The following is a 15766-nucleotide window of genomic DNA, read 5'->3' on the forward strand; positions in this document are numbered from 1 at the left end:
TGCTTGGGTATGAAGCACAGCATGGCCGTGGAGAGAGAAGCTTGGCTGCCAAGCTCCAGCTGAGAAGGCAGGCAGTTGAGATTAGGTGATGTTCAGCAAGGTTTATGCTGACAGATGGGATAGCGGAGCCACGTGTCAGGAGATGACTGGGAGTGGATATGGGGCGCAGAGGGTATATAAGCATGTCTGCGCCCCCCATACGTGGGGATGAACACTTTGTAAGGAAATTCTTACATTCAAACACTCCTCCCTCTCTCTCTCTCTATCCTAAGGTGTGTGCTAACTTAATCGTCGGAGGGTTTTTCCGGCCACACACCGCCGGGTAGCTCACCGTTATTTGCTCGCAGGTGATCGGACAGAAACGGAGCTCGGAAGAAAGGAGTACGGGCTTGCCGGAATATTTGCTCCCCGTACAATTGGCGCTGTCTGTGGGAAACTTGGCAGACAAAACCTTGTCTTCCAGGTTCATCTGATCGCCGTCCATGGCGAACAACGACGAGTTTCCGTTGTTTGCCATAGACGGAGCCACCCCGGAGTTCACCCGAAGGAGAGAAGGCCCTCCCGCCATTCATCCAATGGCGGACTTGGGGACGCCCACCGGAGGACAGTCAGGAGACGCGCGGGATAAGCGCGGAAGAAGTCATGGTCATTCACGGAGTCCAGACGGTCACCGGCGGAGGAGAGACTCACACGCCAGACGTCTGGAAAATAAGTTGAGGGACCAAGACGCTGTCATCCGGCGAATGGCGGCGGAGATGGAGGATCTGAAGCGGCATGTCAAAGGTAAAGGTGTAGCTGGAGTGGGAGACCACAGTGAGCGCACCCCATCCCACCGTTCAGGCGGTCAGAGTCAGCGACGCACTCAGTCCATATCTATTACCAGGAGTTACCAGGTTGGTGATTCCGACGCGCATGCAGAAAAGTCTAGCGCGCAAGACAGCACCTACAAACCCTCACGTCCGGTGACGACGTCGAGGTACTCTTACTCCGCTCATTCAGAGGATTTGCGGGCGGTCTTAGAGGAGCGGGCTCGCTGGCACGAAGCTCAGAGAATACCGGCGTTCCAACGGCTATCCTACGGGGTTCACGCCAGCGAGGAGGTCGGAATGCCTCCACCCCGCCAAGCAGTGCCACTCTTTGAAGATACGGAGTTGGCCAGGCTGAGTGCCACCCCTTTTTCCCTGGAAATAGAAACAACAACGCTTCCGGCAGGCTTCCACCAGCCTAAGTTCACACTCTACGACGGAAAAACCGATCCTTACATGCATGTGAGCCACTTCCGACAGGTTATGGCCGGACATAGGCGAAATGACGGACTCATGTGCTTAATCTTCCCGTCAAGTTTAGGCGAACTGGGCTTAAAGTGGTTCGAGAGGTTGCCGGAAGGGAGCATACAAAGGTGGCATCAGTTGGCCGAGGCGTTTGTTACACGCTTCAAAACCAACACAAAAACACCAAAGGAAGTCGATCACTTACTAAGTGTCAAGATGGAAACGGGCGACACACTGAAGGCATACAACTCAAGGTATTGGGAAACCTTCAACGAGATCTTGGATTGCCCGCTCAACCTCACAATCACGCAATATAAGCGTGGTCTCCCGGTCGGCCATAGACTGCGGGACTCGCTTACCATGCACCAACCGACCTCCATGGGCCAGCTTATGCAGCGGATCAATGAGCACATCCGAGTAGAGGATGACGCGTCAGCATCTACCGTGAAGGCAACTCCGGTAGCAACGGACAAGAAGACAGCAGGCAAAGTGCATGTAGTTGGGCAAGAGTCCAGCTGCTCAAGTGACCGAGCAGAGGAATCAGACCGTGGCTCGAATCGCAAAAACCGGGGTAGAGGACGTCGGAATGACCGGGATGAATACCCCTGAGATGACGTAGCGGATGCGAACAGAAGATTAAAGGTAAGGACTGGCATCACCACGGTCTTCAAGATTCCAATTTATCGCATACTTAGTGAAATCCGAGACGAGGAGTATGTCCGGTTTCCTGCTAAGTTGGGCGATGGACAGAAGGGCTACAATCCGCGGTATCGTTGCACATTCCACCGGGAGAGAGGCCACCGGACTGAGGATTGTTTGCCTTTGAGGCAACACTTAGAAGAGCTGGTCGCGGCCAGGCACCTCGACCTTTACATTGATGGCGGCGTAAAGCCGAATCAGGCTCCGGTCGATCCCAGGGGACAGGATGACCGAGACGCACCACTACAAGGGGTTATTAATGTCATCCACGGCATCGTGGAACCGGAGCATGTTTGCGAACTCCGGGGCATGATAAAAAAGGCAGAGCATATGAGGGAAGTTTCGTCGGTACAGCCTGCCATCAAAAGGGGGAAGACTGAAGAAAAAGACGTGATTAGTTTCACCTCAAGGGATCTAGAGCGTATCCAGACGCCGCACAACGATGCCCTAGTAGTAACACTACGCGTCAAGGAATTTGATGTTAAACGGATCTTGATCGACCAGGGAAGCTCGGTCGAGATCATGTATTATGATGCGTTCAAGCAGCTCAAGCTCCGGGAGACAGACTTGGCTCCGGCAACTTCGCCACTGGTTGGATTCAACTCACAACCGGAGTGGCCCTTGGGAAAGATTATCCTGCCGGTTAAAGCGGGATCCGTAGTCAAGCAAGTGGAGTTTTGGGTGCTACAAGTGCCTTCGACGTACAACCTTATCATGGGACGAGGATGGCTTCACGCTATGCAAGCTGTAGCGTCGACCTACCACTAGGTGATGAGGTTCCCCTCGGCTATGGGGGCAATCGAGGAGATCTGGGGGGATCAAGTCATGTCCAAACAGTGCTTCGTGGTGGTGAACGGCAGCCGGGCTGCCAAAGGCTTCGTGCAAATGGTAGAAGGACCGGAAGACCGAGGAGTTCTGGAGGATGTGGGCACTAAGGCAGAGGACAAAGCCGTGGAGGACCTGGTTGAGGTGCGACTCGATGTAGAGCGGCCGGATAAGTTCTTCCTGCTCGGTTCCAGCCTTACTGCCCAAGAGAGGACCGAGATGGTTAAGTTTTTGATTGCCAACATCGAAGTCTTCGCATGGTCGCCTTACGACATGCCTGGCCTCGATCCAAGTTTTATCCGCCATCACCTCAACGTCTTCCCTGGAGCAAAGCCAGTCATCCAGCGAACAAGGAGATCGGCACTGCATCACGCTGAGGTAGTTGTAGAGGAGGTGAAGAACCTGCTTGAGGCACGAGCAATTCAGGAAGTGCACTACCCTCGGTGGATCTCCAACACAGTAGTGGTGCCGAAGAAGAATGGAAAGTGGCGAGTTTGTGTCGACTATAAGACAGTCAACCGAGCTTGTCCCAAAGATAGCTTCCCTTTGCCGCGAATTGACCAGCTTGTGGACTTGACGGCTGGACATAATAGGCTCAGTTTCTTGGATGCCTACCACGGCTACCATCAGATTGCCATGCATGGGCCTGACCGAGAGATCACCTCTTTCACGACTCCAAGGGACTCTTCTGCTACCAAGTCATGCCTTTTGGTTTGAAGAACGCCGGGGCAACCTTTCAGAGAATGGTGACCAAAATGTTTGCTCTTTTGCTTGGCCAGACAATGGAGGCTTACATCGATGATATGGTGGTAAATAGCCGCGTGAGGCGAACCATTTGTCCGACTTAGCTGAGATGTTTGCCATTCTAAAGAAGCACAAGCTGCGCTTGAATGCGTCAAAGTGTGCCTTTGGCGTGGGATCCGGAAAATTTTTGGGGTTCCTAGTCACGAACCGAGGCATCGAAGCAGACCCTACTCAGATCAGAGCGGTGCAAGAGTTGAAACAGCCCAGCTCGGCTAAGGACGTGCAGCATCTGGCCGGGATGGCCGCCGCGCTTAATCGGTTTATAAGCCGGTCATCAGATCGCTGCCGCCCTTTCTTTCAAGCATTGAAGTTAAAGTTCTCGTGGGACGAAGAGTGTGATCGAGCTTTGGCCGAGCTCAAGGAATATCTGTCTTCTCCGCCACTGTTGGTTACACCAGAGCCGGGTGAGGAACTCTACCTTTACCTTGCCGTCTCCCAGCACGCAGTCAGTGCGGTGCTAGTCCGCGCTGAAGGAATCAAGCACCTCCCAATTTTCTCTGTCAGCAAGACCTTGCTGTCGGCTGAGACGAGGTACTTGCCGCTGGAAAAGCTCGCGTTGGCGTTGATGATGGCTTCAAGGAAGTTGGCGCATTATTTTCACGCCCATACCATCATCGTACTGACCGAGTTCCCCCTTAAGGCCTTGTTTGAACGGGCGGACTTTTTAGGCCGAATTCCAAGTGGGCGGTCGAGTTGGGACAATTTGATGTAAAGTTCCAACCGCGCACAGCCATAAAAGTCCAAACTTTGGCCGATTTCGTTGCTGAATTCTCGCCAAGAACTCATCCGGTATGCCCGGTCGATATTGCCGCGGCAGAAGAAGAAGGGACTGCAAGCCTGACCGCGATACCACAACTGGGTGGAATTGCCGACGCGGAATTTGCACGCCCCACCGTAGTACCCTCAACTTGTCCAATTCAACCAACCGGTGACGCGATGATGGCGTCGGGTATTGTTGTCACACCCACTCTGTCCGGTACCGCGTCGTCAGAGGGTGCAATAATGGAACTACTCAGCACAGAGCCTGCGGCCGACATAATACCACAACCTGGTGATTTGCCTACGGACTTAAGCATTGTAGACCGACTTGCTGAGTCCGGTGCCGAATCACCAAGGGGGGCTGAAGTGGAACCAATCAACACGGAACTTGAAACCAGACAGCCAAGAAATCGTGATCCCATTGCCCTTCACAACTCTCAGGACCCGTCAGACTGCTGGAAGCTTTTTGTGGGGGAAATGTGGAAGCTTTTCGTTGATGGAGCGTCCAACCGTCATGGTGCCGGCCTAGGTATCGTTCTTATCTCTCCGGATGGCCTAACCATTGAACATTCTATCACGCTTGGCTTCCCGGCATCTAACAACGAGGCTGAGTACGAGGCCCTTCTCGCCGGGCTCAAGAGCGCTATTCAAATGAAGGCTACCGAGCTATTAGTGTACAGTGATTCCCAGCTTGTGGTTAACCAAGTCTCTGGGATTTACGAAGCAAAGGATGACAGAATGGCGAAGTACCAAGCTCTGGTCAGGGCGCACATCAAGCAGTTTCAGGCAATCAGAGTCCAACAGATTGGCCGTGAAGAAAACAGCCGAGCTGATGAGTTGGCTGGTCTCGCTTCGATGGTAGATAGTACGTCTCCAAACCCCCTGTTAATTGACTTTCTTCCACAGCCAAGCATTGAAGACGCCGGGCAGACGGATGTACTCTGCGCCGCGCTAGGTCCTTCCTGGATGGACCCCTTAATCTTGTTCCTCAGAGACCGGACTCAACCAACTGACAAGAAAGAAGCGCACAAAGTCCGGGTGAAGTCAGAGCGGTTTTGGCTCTCTCCATCTGGTGCGTTGTATAAAAAGTCCTTCACTGGTCCTTATTTAAAGTGCGTGCACCCGAGTAGTGTGGAGGCCTTCTTGTACGAGATTCACGAAGGCATTTGTGGCAGCCACATAGGGGGCAGGTCCTTAGCCTACCGAGCTATTTCGCAGGGATATTGGTGGCCGTGCATGCAGGCCGACGCACAAAAGTATGTCCGCAAGTGCGAAAAATGCCAAAAATTCGCCCATTAGATCCATCAGCTTGCTAGGGAACTTCTCCCCCTCACCAGTCCTTGGCCCTTCGCCATGTGGGGGCTAGATATAGTGGGGCCACTGCCAACAGCACCGGGCAACCGGAAATTCTTCATTGCGGCCACAGATTACTTCACGAAATGGGTTGAAGTTGAGCCCTTGGCAACAATCAAAGAGAAAGACGTGAAGCGATTTGTCTGGCAGCACGTGGTCACGCGGTTTGGCGTCCCCAAGATCTAGATCTCTGACAACGGCATCCAGTTTGACGATCGCCTATTCAGAGGATTTTGTGAAGATTTGAAGATTGAATTCTACAACTCCACTCCGGCTTACTCGCAGTCCAATGGTCAAGTCGAGGCGTCGAACAAGACTATACTGGATGGGTTGAAGAAACGGCTGGAGAAGGCAAAGGGAAAATGGGCTGAGGAATTACCCAGCGTCCTTTGGGCATACCGCACAACCCCGCGGCGATCTACTGGGGAAACTCCATTTGTTTTGGCTTATGGCATGGTGGCGGTCATACCTCTGGAAGTTGGCATGCCCACCCTAAGAAGTGAGAGTTTCGAGCCCGAACTGAATGCCGAGGCTATTGCCTTGGAGTTGGACCTAGTGGAAGAGCATCGGGAGAAGGCCCTCATCCATGTGGCTGCATACCAACAAGAGCTCTCAAAGAAATACAACAAGGCGGTGCACCCCAGACCGTTCAAAGTTGGTGATTGGGTTTTGAGGAAAGTTATGGGCAACACCCTGGTGCCAGGTGAAGGCAAACTAGGGGCAAATTGGGAAGGACCCTACAAGACCACCGGTCTGGCGGGCAAGGGGGCTTACCACTTGGAGGACCTAGAGGGAAGAGCAATACCCCGGCCGTGGAATGCAGCCAACCTGAAACTGTATTATTTCTAAGCTTTTGCTTTCTTTTCTTGTGCAAAGGAATTTTTTGGCTTGCACTTCAAAATGTAATTCTTTTTGTCAATATATAGAAGTAATTTTGCTTTCGCACTTGGACTGTTGTTTTAATGTAAAAAATCGAGATGATTTACTCTGCTTGGAAGAGTTGGTGTTTTGTCTAACTTAGGATTCCCAGCCGAGATGGTTTACTCCGGTTGGAAGAGTTGGTGTTTTGTCCAACTTAGGATTCCCAACTGAGATGATTTACTCCGGTTGGAAGAGTTGGTGTTTTGTCCAACTTGGGAATCCCAACCGAGATGGTTTATCCCGGTTGGAAGAGTTGGTGATTTGTTCAACTGCTATTCCCAATCGAGATGGTTTACTCTGGTTGGAAGAGTTGGTGTTTTGTCCAACTTGGGAATCCCAACCGAGATGGTTTATCCCGGTTGGAAGAGTTGGTGATCTGTTCAACTGCTATTTCCAACCGAGGTGATTTACTCCGGTTTTAAGAGTTGGTGATTTGTTCAATTTTGTTATTACCAACCGAGATGGTTATTTCGGTTTATGAAGTTGCTGTTTTGTTCTGCTTAAGTACTTCAACCGAGTTATGTATTCCGGTTGAAGAGGTGTGTTATTCAATCTATGATTTATACCGAGATGTTTTGCTGAAGATGGAATTGATGACAACCGTGCAAACACTTGGCAAAATTAGAGTTTTTCATTGATAGAAAGTCAATACAAAAGGTGGGGACAGAGCCCGATTACATCAGAAACGCAGAAAGCAAACATACAAAAAGAAGAGAAACCTAAGCTAGGGGGGAGAGATCAGGGAACGCCTCATCAGCCTCCAGGTTGACCGTGGCAGTTGGCTCCTGGACACCAGTCCCAGTCTGGCCGGCCTGCTTCTGTTCGGTTTGATCCTCTCCTTCAGCGTCTGCCTCACCCTCTTCTTCAAGTCCTTCCTCGGCCTCAGCTTGCAGCGCGCTGAAGGTGTCATTGGCATAGGGAATGAGGTAGGTCGGTAAGAAGACAGCCGGTGGAGAGGAAAACACGTCAGTGTCAGGACCCTGACCGAGCTGTTGACAGGCAGCCTTCCATCCAGCCTTGAAGTAAATGTCCTGGGTGGCAAAGACTTGTTTCTTGTAGTTTTCCTCGGCTTCGTTGAAGCCGGCGTTATTGGCGTCCTCGCAGTCTTTTTTCCTGGACTTCTTAAGCTCGTCAAGCTCGGCCCGGAGCCCGTCTTTCTCTTTCTCGGCTGCTTCAAGTTGGCCGAGCAGCCGGTTGTTGTCAGAATTGGCGGCTTCGAGGGATGACCTTGCTCGGCCAAGCTCGGTTTGGAGGCTTTCGACTTGGCTGGCGGTATCACTCGCCTTCTGCCGAAGTCTGTGGATGCGCTCCATGACCAAGTGCTGCTTTTGGATGGCCTGCAAAATGAGAATTTGATCAGAGAAGAAACCGTGCAAACACTTGCGAAAATTGAAGCAGAAGATTGAACTTCTTACCCTGGTCATGGACTTCACGGCGGATTTGACCAGCCGGGTGTCAGGAACGTGGTCGCTTCCAACCACGTCGCTGGGCAGCAGCAGAGCCTTTGAGAGGTCGAAGGCAAGCAAGTGCTTCTTGTCGCCTTTGACCGAAGCATTTGCCGGGATCTCTTTGCCTCGGTGCTTCAGCTGCGGCCGCCATGCTGGGATGGAGCTGACCCTGTCGGCAGGTTGCTCGGTTGTCAATTCGGCGACGAGCTCGGCAGAGGGATCGGCCCGTGGTCTTTTGCCAGCCCGGCGTGTTTCTTAGCTAGACTGCCCGGCGGCTGGAGAAGCTAAGGCGACCACGGCGGCACTTGATTGACCGGCTGCCGGGGAGCGGGCGACGACGTTCGGGATCTCGGCCGAGGTTGCAGTGAGAAGGTTTTTGATTCGGCTTCTTTTGGCCATTTCTTGTTCGTCTGTCAACCGAATTAAGGGGACGTCAGGAAGGGTAGGGTCTGGAGGTAGCGAAGGAGCACGGAGGAAGTCTGTTACTTTACTCCGGCGCGGAGCAGAGTACCTGTAGGTTGGGGTGTAACCGAGCAAATCGTTGCAATCTCGGTGGGAATATCGAAGCACGGTTCGAATTGCCTCTACGTTGGGAAATTGATAGTTGGCTTTCAAGGCTTGGATTGCTGCAAAAGAAACAGGAAAACCGATTAATTACAGAATAAAGAGGTAAGCTGACCGAGCAAGTTTGAGCGGCTTACATGAGGAACCGAAGTTCTTGCTTATAAATCAGCCCGGTACCTCGGCTGTTTCGTAATTGCCCGACACCCAGAAAAAATCGTCGTCGTGCAAATCTTTATCCGGGGTGCCGGTTACAATTTTCTCCTTGCCCGGTCTGATTTTCAAGTAATAGGCAAGGCCGTCACCAGTGTGACCCATCGTGTATTGCCTCAATATTTTGGCTAGACCTAAGTTGGTGCCTAGCCGATTGTTCAGTTCATGGACGCCGTTGATAATTCGATAAGTGTTGGTAGACACTTGTGTGGGTGCCAGCCCGGTGCGGCGGAGGAACTCGGTGATAAGTGGGTTTAGTGGGAAGCGGAGGCCTCCTTCGACGATTGACAGCACGGTGAAGGGGAATTGGTCTAGTCTGCCCCAGGGTGTTGTCTCCTCTTCAGCCAGTTCGAGATGGACGTCGGCCGGGATGCCGTACTCCTCTCTGAACGCAGCTAGCGCGGCCGGAGTATCCACTAGGAAGCGGAATTTCCCCATTTGTGGCCGGACTAAGGTAGCTCAGCTGAGGTGTTTGGCACAGTGGCAATTGGTAATTGCTCGGTCTTGAGAGCCTGAGGAATGGACAGTGGTCCCCTTGGACTCAGCAGGAAAAGGACGGCAAGTGTAAGTGTGAGCGCGGTCGCGCAAAATGAGCTTTTCTTTAGCTCGGTCATGAAGAGTGCCAAACCACCTCGGTTTCCTAAGCTAACTAAGGAGCTCGGTCGCCCAAGCGAACCAGATGTTAGCCCGGTTGAGCGACCAATTCCTTTTGCTATCTCAGTTTTGCTAGGATTGAGACAAACATGTTATTTGCTCGGTTAGATTGGTTTTTTGGATCAAATGAAGACCAGGAGCTCGATCCGCCCCAGTTCTTCAGTGTTCTTCAGGAAAAATGAAGAACACCGTTAACAATCGAGGGTTTGGGACGGTTTTAGGAGCCCAAGGCCTAAAAGCTACGATTTCATGCCCTAATGTGTGAAATATTAAAAAAGATAGCAACAAAAGAGGGATTGAAGGTCTTACCAGTGAAGGGCAATTACTTTTCCTTCGAGCACAAACGCAAAGAATGGCAAGCGGGGCTTGGAGGAAGATGCTAGAGCTCTGGCGAGTCGGATTGCAGAAAGACAGTAGGAGGAAAATGAGGACGACGGGTCTTGTATGTATAGACAAAAGAGACCGGCCAAATTCAAATTCTGGCAAAACGGCGGGTCGGCTACTCGAGAACCAATGGCAGCCCGCCACGTGTCCCCATTTATGGCGACGTCAGAACTAAAGAGACAGGTTGAAGAGTCGAAGAGCCAACCGGGCTACTTTCAAGGAAAAGGACGTCAGTCGAGGAGTATAACCGGGCAAGTTTGCAGGCAGTAATGTTAACTAGCCCGGTCGCCCTTTGGCATTTTGAAGACCGAAGAAATGTTACCCCGGTCGAAGTATAGGTAATCCCAGTCACGCTCGTGCGGACGGAATTAAGGGGCAATTGAGAGGGAGATTAATGATCTGGTACTGGGCCGGACAGATCTAAGCCAGACAGGGTTTTGCTGGACAGATTTGGGTTGGGCAAGTGTTGGGCCGAGAATGTGCGGCCCAGTTTGGAAAGAAGCTTCTCGGCAAGGCAGTGCTCGGTTGGACCGAGCTGCTTGATCAAGCGATGGTGGAGCCAGTCAAGCTGAGTGACCGGCGCCCGGAAAGGCGTGGTCAGCCGAGGTAATCGTTTGATCGGCAGGAAGGCCGACCACAGGAGGTGCCCCGGGCTAGGCTTTGCCGAGATGCCGACTAGCCCGGTCCTCCTTGGGCTAAGCCAGTGAAGTGCTTGGGTATGAAGCACAACACGGCCGTGGAGAGAGAAGCTCGGCTGCCGAGCTCCAGCTGAGAAGGCAGGCAGTTGAGATTAGGTGATGTTCAGCAAGGTTTATGCTGACAGATGGGATAGCGCAGCCACGTGTCAGGAGATGACTGGGAGTGGATATGGGGCGCAGAGGGTATATAAGCATGTCTGCGCCCCCCATACGTGGGGACGAACACTTTGTAAGGAAATTCTTACATTCAAACACTCCTTCCTCTCTCTCTCTCTAGCCTAAGGTGTGTGCTAACTTGATCGTCGGAGGGTTTTTCCGGCCACACACCGCCGGATAGCTCACCGTTATTTGCTCGCAGGTGATCGGACAGAAACGGAGCTCGGAAGAAAGGAGTACGGGCTTGCCGGAATATTTGCTCCCCATACAGCCAATATTGAAAAGAGAGATTCAAAATAATTATCTCTGCAATTGGTCACGAATACCTAACAGATTTTTGTAGTCCTGGAAAGATTTGGCCTCAGAGCTGGATGGCAATAAAAATGTCTTGCTATCTGGAGTGCTTGTGATTTTTAAGGAATTGTTGAACTGAACAATCTTTTGGTTTGTATACATGGTTTGTATAAAGCATGCAATTGGATCAGTGTCAGGACACCTTATTTATTTTATTGCTTGTCTTTTGGTAACACTAATATGATATTGATGTATTGCCTCTTTTTGTGAGACTATTCTAATTTTCGCTTGTTATTTTTCCACAATATCTGGTTTGTGCAGGGTGTCCTCGTGAGAAGAGTTGAGCCTACTTCTGATGCCAGTAATGTCTTGAAGGAGGTATTCGTATAGGTTTTAGTCATTATTGATATGCATTCAATGCGATTACCAGTAGGAAAAACTTGAGTTGTTCTTATTGCGATGCTTCTCAACATTGTTTAATGGATCTTAGGATGATGGCATTTCATTTATGGGAAACTCTGTCAATATTTATTTTGTTTTGCAAATTTAACTGATTAAACATAAGTTTTTGTTTTCACCAGTTGAAATTTGAAAACTTGCTTATTGTAAAGCTGTCATTTGTAATCAGTAGAACTGCATAAAATGAAGTGCCGGGATAGTAGAGTATTAAGGTATAAGGAGTATTCACTGAAAGTTCCCCTAAAGCTCTTGAATTAGCTGTTATAAGGATAGCAATTATTACACTATATAAATTGATCATGCAACTACATGTTTGTGTGAAGTTTGTTACCCAACTAAACAATTTTTGGGGGCTTCTGGCCTATCATGATCATATCAAATTACATTGATTCATTTAATGTTCTAAGAAGTGGAATATTCATGCTTTTTTCAGGGAGATGTGATTGTAAGCTTTGATGGAGTTCATGTAGGGTCTGAAGGAACGGTACCATTCCGATCAACTGAGCGCATTGCATTTCGCTACCTCATTAGTCAAAAGTAAAGCTCTTGATTTTCTGTTAAGAAATTGAATTTAAATTTGATTTTGCTGCTCATTTGAGTGCCTTAACACAATATGTTTGATCGGTGCTTGATTAACATTTAAATGTGGGAATGCTTAAACCATGCCGTTTGTGGACAATCAATGGATATGTTATTGGCCTGTTTCACGTAGCTTTCCTGCTATGTTGTGAACCGGTGTATGTGCAATATGACCAGGTTTGCATTTCATACATCATGTTTTGTTCTCCAGTCTTCTGTATAAATGTCTGTTTTATTCTGTCGATTAGCCAAATTGGTAGGTTTCATCTTAGATCTGAGCATGTTCAGGTTCAGATTCGCAGGTGATGTAGCAGAGCTTGGAATTATTAGAGCAGGAGAGTTTATGAAGGTTCAAGCAGTTTTGAATCCACGTGTGCATTTGGTATGCAATGAGAAACTTGACTGTGTAATCATCCACATTTTAGTACTTTATTCTTTTTGATAATGTGAGTTTTGTGGCTTTTATTGTATTGATAATAATTACTTTGGGTCATTTATGCTTTCATGTCCAGGTTCCATATCACATAGAAGAAGGTCAGCCTTCATATTTAATAGTTGCGGGATTGGTGTTTACACCACTATCAGAACCACTCATCGAGTATGTTTTATTACATCTTGAACACTAAAAGCTGCATTCAGTTACCTTAGCACACGTTTTGAGGAATTGCTAATGCATAGACAAGCTAAAGTTATTTCATATTTGTCTTTATTTACAGAGAGGAATGTGAAGACAGCTTAGGGGTAAGTTGTTAAGAGTGATTAGTGACACTTTTAGCCTGAAGTTACTACCAATCTAATGTTCATTGACCAATATTGTTTCACATTTGAAAGTTAATTGGCTGTTTCTTTTCTTGGGTTAGTTGAAATTATTGACAAAGGCACGGTACTCCTTGGCGAGGTTTAAAGGGGAGCAGATTCTGATACTCTCACAGGTATACATATTTGTCTTTAAACAATATGCATGAGATGTTGAGGTGGTGGGCATTGAGTAGAGCATCATAATCCCCTTTTGTATTCTCTTTCAGATAACCAGCTCTGCTACGTGCACAGAATCCGATCATAGAAGCAGACACAAGTCTCTCACATGAGGTGGGACCTACACATTTTATAGGTCCCACACCCCATATGAGAAGGTGTGTCCGGTTGTGGGTTCAGATTCTGTGCACTTTGAATTTTTCTTCAGATAACACATCTCTCTCTCTCACATCGTAGTTCTAAGTACAAGGGCAAGATCTTTAGTGCTAAAAAAAAATACTACTCTATGTTGTTAGAAAGGGACACTTGCAAGCTGAAAAGAATTGATTCCTATGCTATAGGATTTTTCTTTTTTTGATCTTTCTCGTCTGTTCATTGGGTCTTTTGAATTGCTAATGTCTCTCCTTTATACAAGGTCTTAGCAAATGAAGTAAATATTGGCTATGAGGATATGGGCAATCAACAGGCAAGTTAGTTATAACACTTCGACTTTGAAACAGTATTTGCCACTTCATATACATCATTTTCAAATCAAATTATGGCAGGTTTTGAAGTTCAATGGGACTAAAATAAAGAACATTCATCACCTAGCTCATCTGGTTGATTGTAAGTTCTGGCTCTCTTATCTTTCCAAAATTTTCAATCCGATTTACTCTGCTCATAATGGTTTGCTGTTACTCAGCATGCACGCACAAGTATCTTGTTTTTGAGTTTGAAGACAATTACCTTGCGGTTTTGGAAAGGGAGGCGGCAGCAGCTGCCTCATCCCGTATTCTCAAAGATTACGGCATTCCATCTGAAAGATCTTCTGATCTTTTGGAGCCATATGCGGATCCGATGGGAGACAATCAATCGATAAATCACAAGGATTGTGGAGAGAGTCCAGTTTCAAATTCGGAATTTGGATTTGATGCGCTTATTTGGGCATAATCACTAATTAGGGCTGCTCAACTGGAAATCTCACTGCAACCATTCATCAAAAGTGTGATTGCAACTTGCAGGCCACTGAAAAATCATTAATGCCATAGCTTCTGCTTCAATTTTCATTATAACTCCCCTCTTTTTTATGTCAATTCTTCAAATTTTCCGCAAACTAAGATTTTGCTCGTGATTGTAATGGTATATAAGCTGAAGGTTGAATGGCTTTATGCTTTTCGATGGTAAGGCGAGTTGACAGACAAAAGCTTGGATGTTGTGATTCCGCCTTTTTTTTTCATTGATTCAATTATTTGGAGAGGGCATACATGTATCCTGAGGTGGTGGTGGTGATTGGTGGCGTTGGAAAGTATTGATGTATTTATTTTTTGTGAAATGGAATAATGTTCAAATTTTGATTCAATTTATTGGGAAATAGAATACATCCAGTCCTTTTTTCTTTTTCTTTTTTTGAGAACAAAAATACATCCAGTATTTGAATTTATTTATTTTATGAATGTTCTTCATACAAATATCTAATAAATGAACAAATTGTATCATTAAAATAGACTTTGTGATAGGCCCACATTACACAACTAGACCAGTTCAGTTTATTTAAAAAACTAGAAACAAGCTGTATCGTGGATGAATGGACAGAGAGAGTTGTGCAGTGAATGAAGGTTATTAGTTTAATAATTTTACTTTTTAATACTTAATAATTGTTAGACAAAAATAAATATTTGAGAAAAATATATTATAGTATTTTTAGAATCAAAAAATTGTGTAAAGAAATTGTTTGAATTGTGTACTTTTTATCTAATAATATAGGCAAGTGTGCACCTCAGAACAGCAAAAAAGGCCACTAGTGAGAAAGAGAGTCAGACATCATCTTCATTTTGTACCAGAAAACAAAAACATAAAAACAAAAACAAATAAATAGATCAAATAGCAGTAGATTGTCCCATAGCCACCACACCAACCATGCCAAGCTGTATAATCAGAACACACTATCATTCCAACCCCACCACCACAACACAACTTTTTCACCATCCTTTTAAGCCCCTCTCAATCATCTCTACTCTCTCATCTCTCTCTCTCTCTCTCTCTCTCTCTCTCTCTTTTGATTTCATTATCATTTGATGATGGCTTCAATAACTCTACAGTCAGTGTTAGTCATAGTTGTTCTCATGATGGTCTGCTCATTTTCTTCATCACTAGCCTTATTACCATCTTCGCCCATTTCAGCTTCACCATCAACTCTTCCAAATCCTCCTCTTTCTTCCTCTTCTACCCCAACCTTATCTCCAGACATCACTCCTCTCTTCCCTTCTTCTCCTGGTGTGCCCTCTCCATCTGAGTCCTCACTTCCAACCATTCCTTCAAATCTGAGCCCTCCGAACCCTGACGACACGGCGGTCACACTTGCTCCAGGGCCAAGCATGGCCATTTCACCATTTGGGTCTTCACCACCTCCCTCCTCAGTTGCTCCTCCTCTAGGCTTATCTGGCTACCTGAACTCAGTCTTGTTTATGGGTTTGATGGTGTTTTGGTTAATAATGTTGCAGCATTCTGGTATGTAAAAAAGTTGGTTCATCTCATGCAGCTTTATGTGTTTGTGGGCAGCTCCAATAATTGTACGGTTTCCACTTTCTCTTCCTGTTTGTAGATTTATTATATATACATATTTTTGTATGCTAGTGTGATGTTAGGATTGTGAGGTGTATGCCATTGTTTTGTTTGAACTTTTAATACAGGAATGCTATGTACACATAAATAAATCGCAAAAGAGTTTTGTTAA

The 15766-nt window shown here is 47.5% G+C and overlaps 1 protein-coding gene across 2 annotated transcripts in view; it reads left to right on the forward strand.

Annotated features, from left to right (window-relative positions):
• The window catches only part of DEG2 (DEGP protease 2), a 31043-nt gene extending 15378 nt beyond the window's left edge, over positions 1-15665 (forward strand). The window contains exons 13-22 of one of the 2 annotated variants that reach the window (XR_014347064.1): positions 11362-11418; positions 11933-12036; positions 12373-12460; positions 12591-12676; positions 12795-12819; positions 12939-13010; positions 13104-13211; positions 13469-13519; positions 13599-13659; positions 13736-14392. Coding sequence is in view for 1 of the 2 variants with exons in the window: in XM_028243997.2 (XP_028099798.2) it covers positions 11362-11418; positions 11933-12036; positions 12373-12460; positions 12591-12676; positions 12795-12819; positions 12939-13010; positions 13469-13519; positions 13599-13659; positions 13736-13983 (792 nt within the window). In the remaining variant the exon portion in view is untranslated. Of the gene's footprint in view, positions 1-11361; positions 11419-11932; positions 12037-12372; positions 12461-12590; positions 12677-12794; positions 12820-12938; positions 13011-13103; positions 13212-13468; positions 13520-13598; positions 13660-13735 lie in introns of both variants that reach the window. The other variant, XM_028243997.2, reaches the window with a different exon arrangement.
• Positions 15666-15766: the final 101 nt, after the last annotated feature.

This window comes from Camellia sinensis, chromosome 12, assembly GCF_055761805.1.
Source record: "Camellia sinensis isolate YWXY chromosome 12, ASM5576180v1, whole genome shotgun sequence".
NCBI classification, from domain to species: domain Eukaryota; kingdom Viridiplantae; phylum Streptophyta; class Magnoliopsida; order Ericales; family Theaceae; genus Camellia; species Camellia sinensis.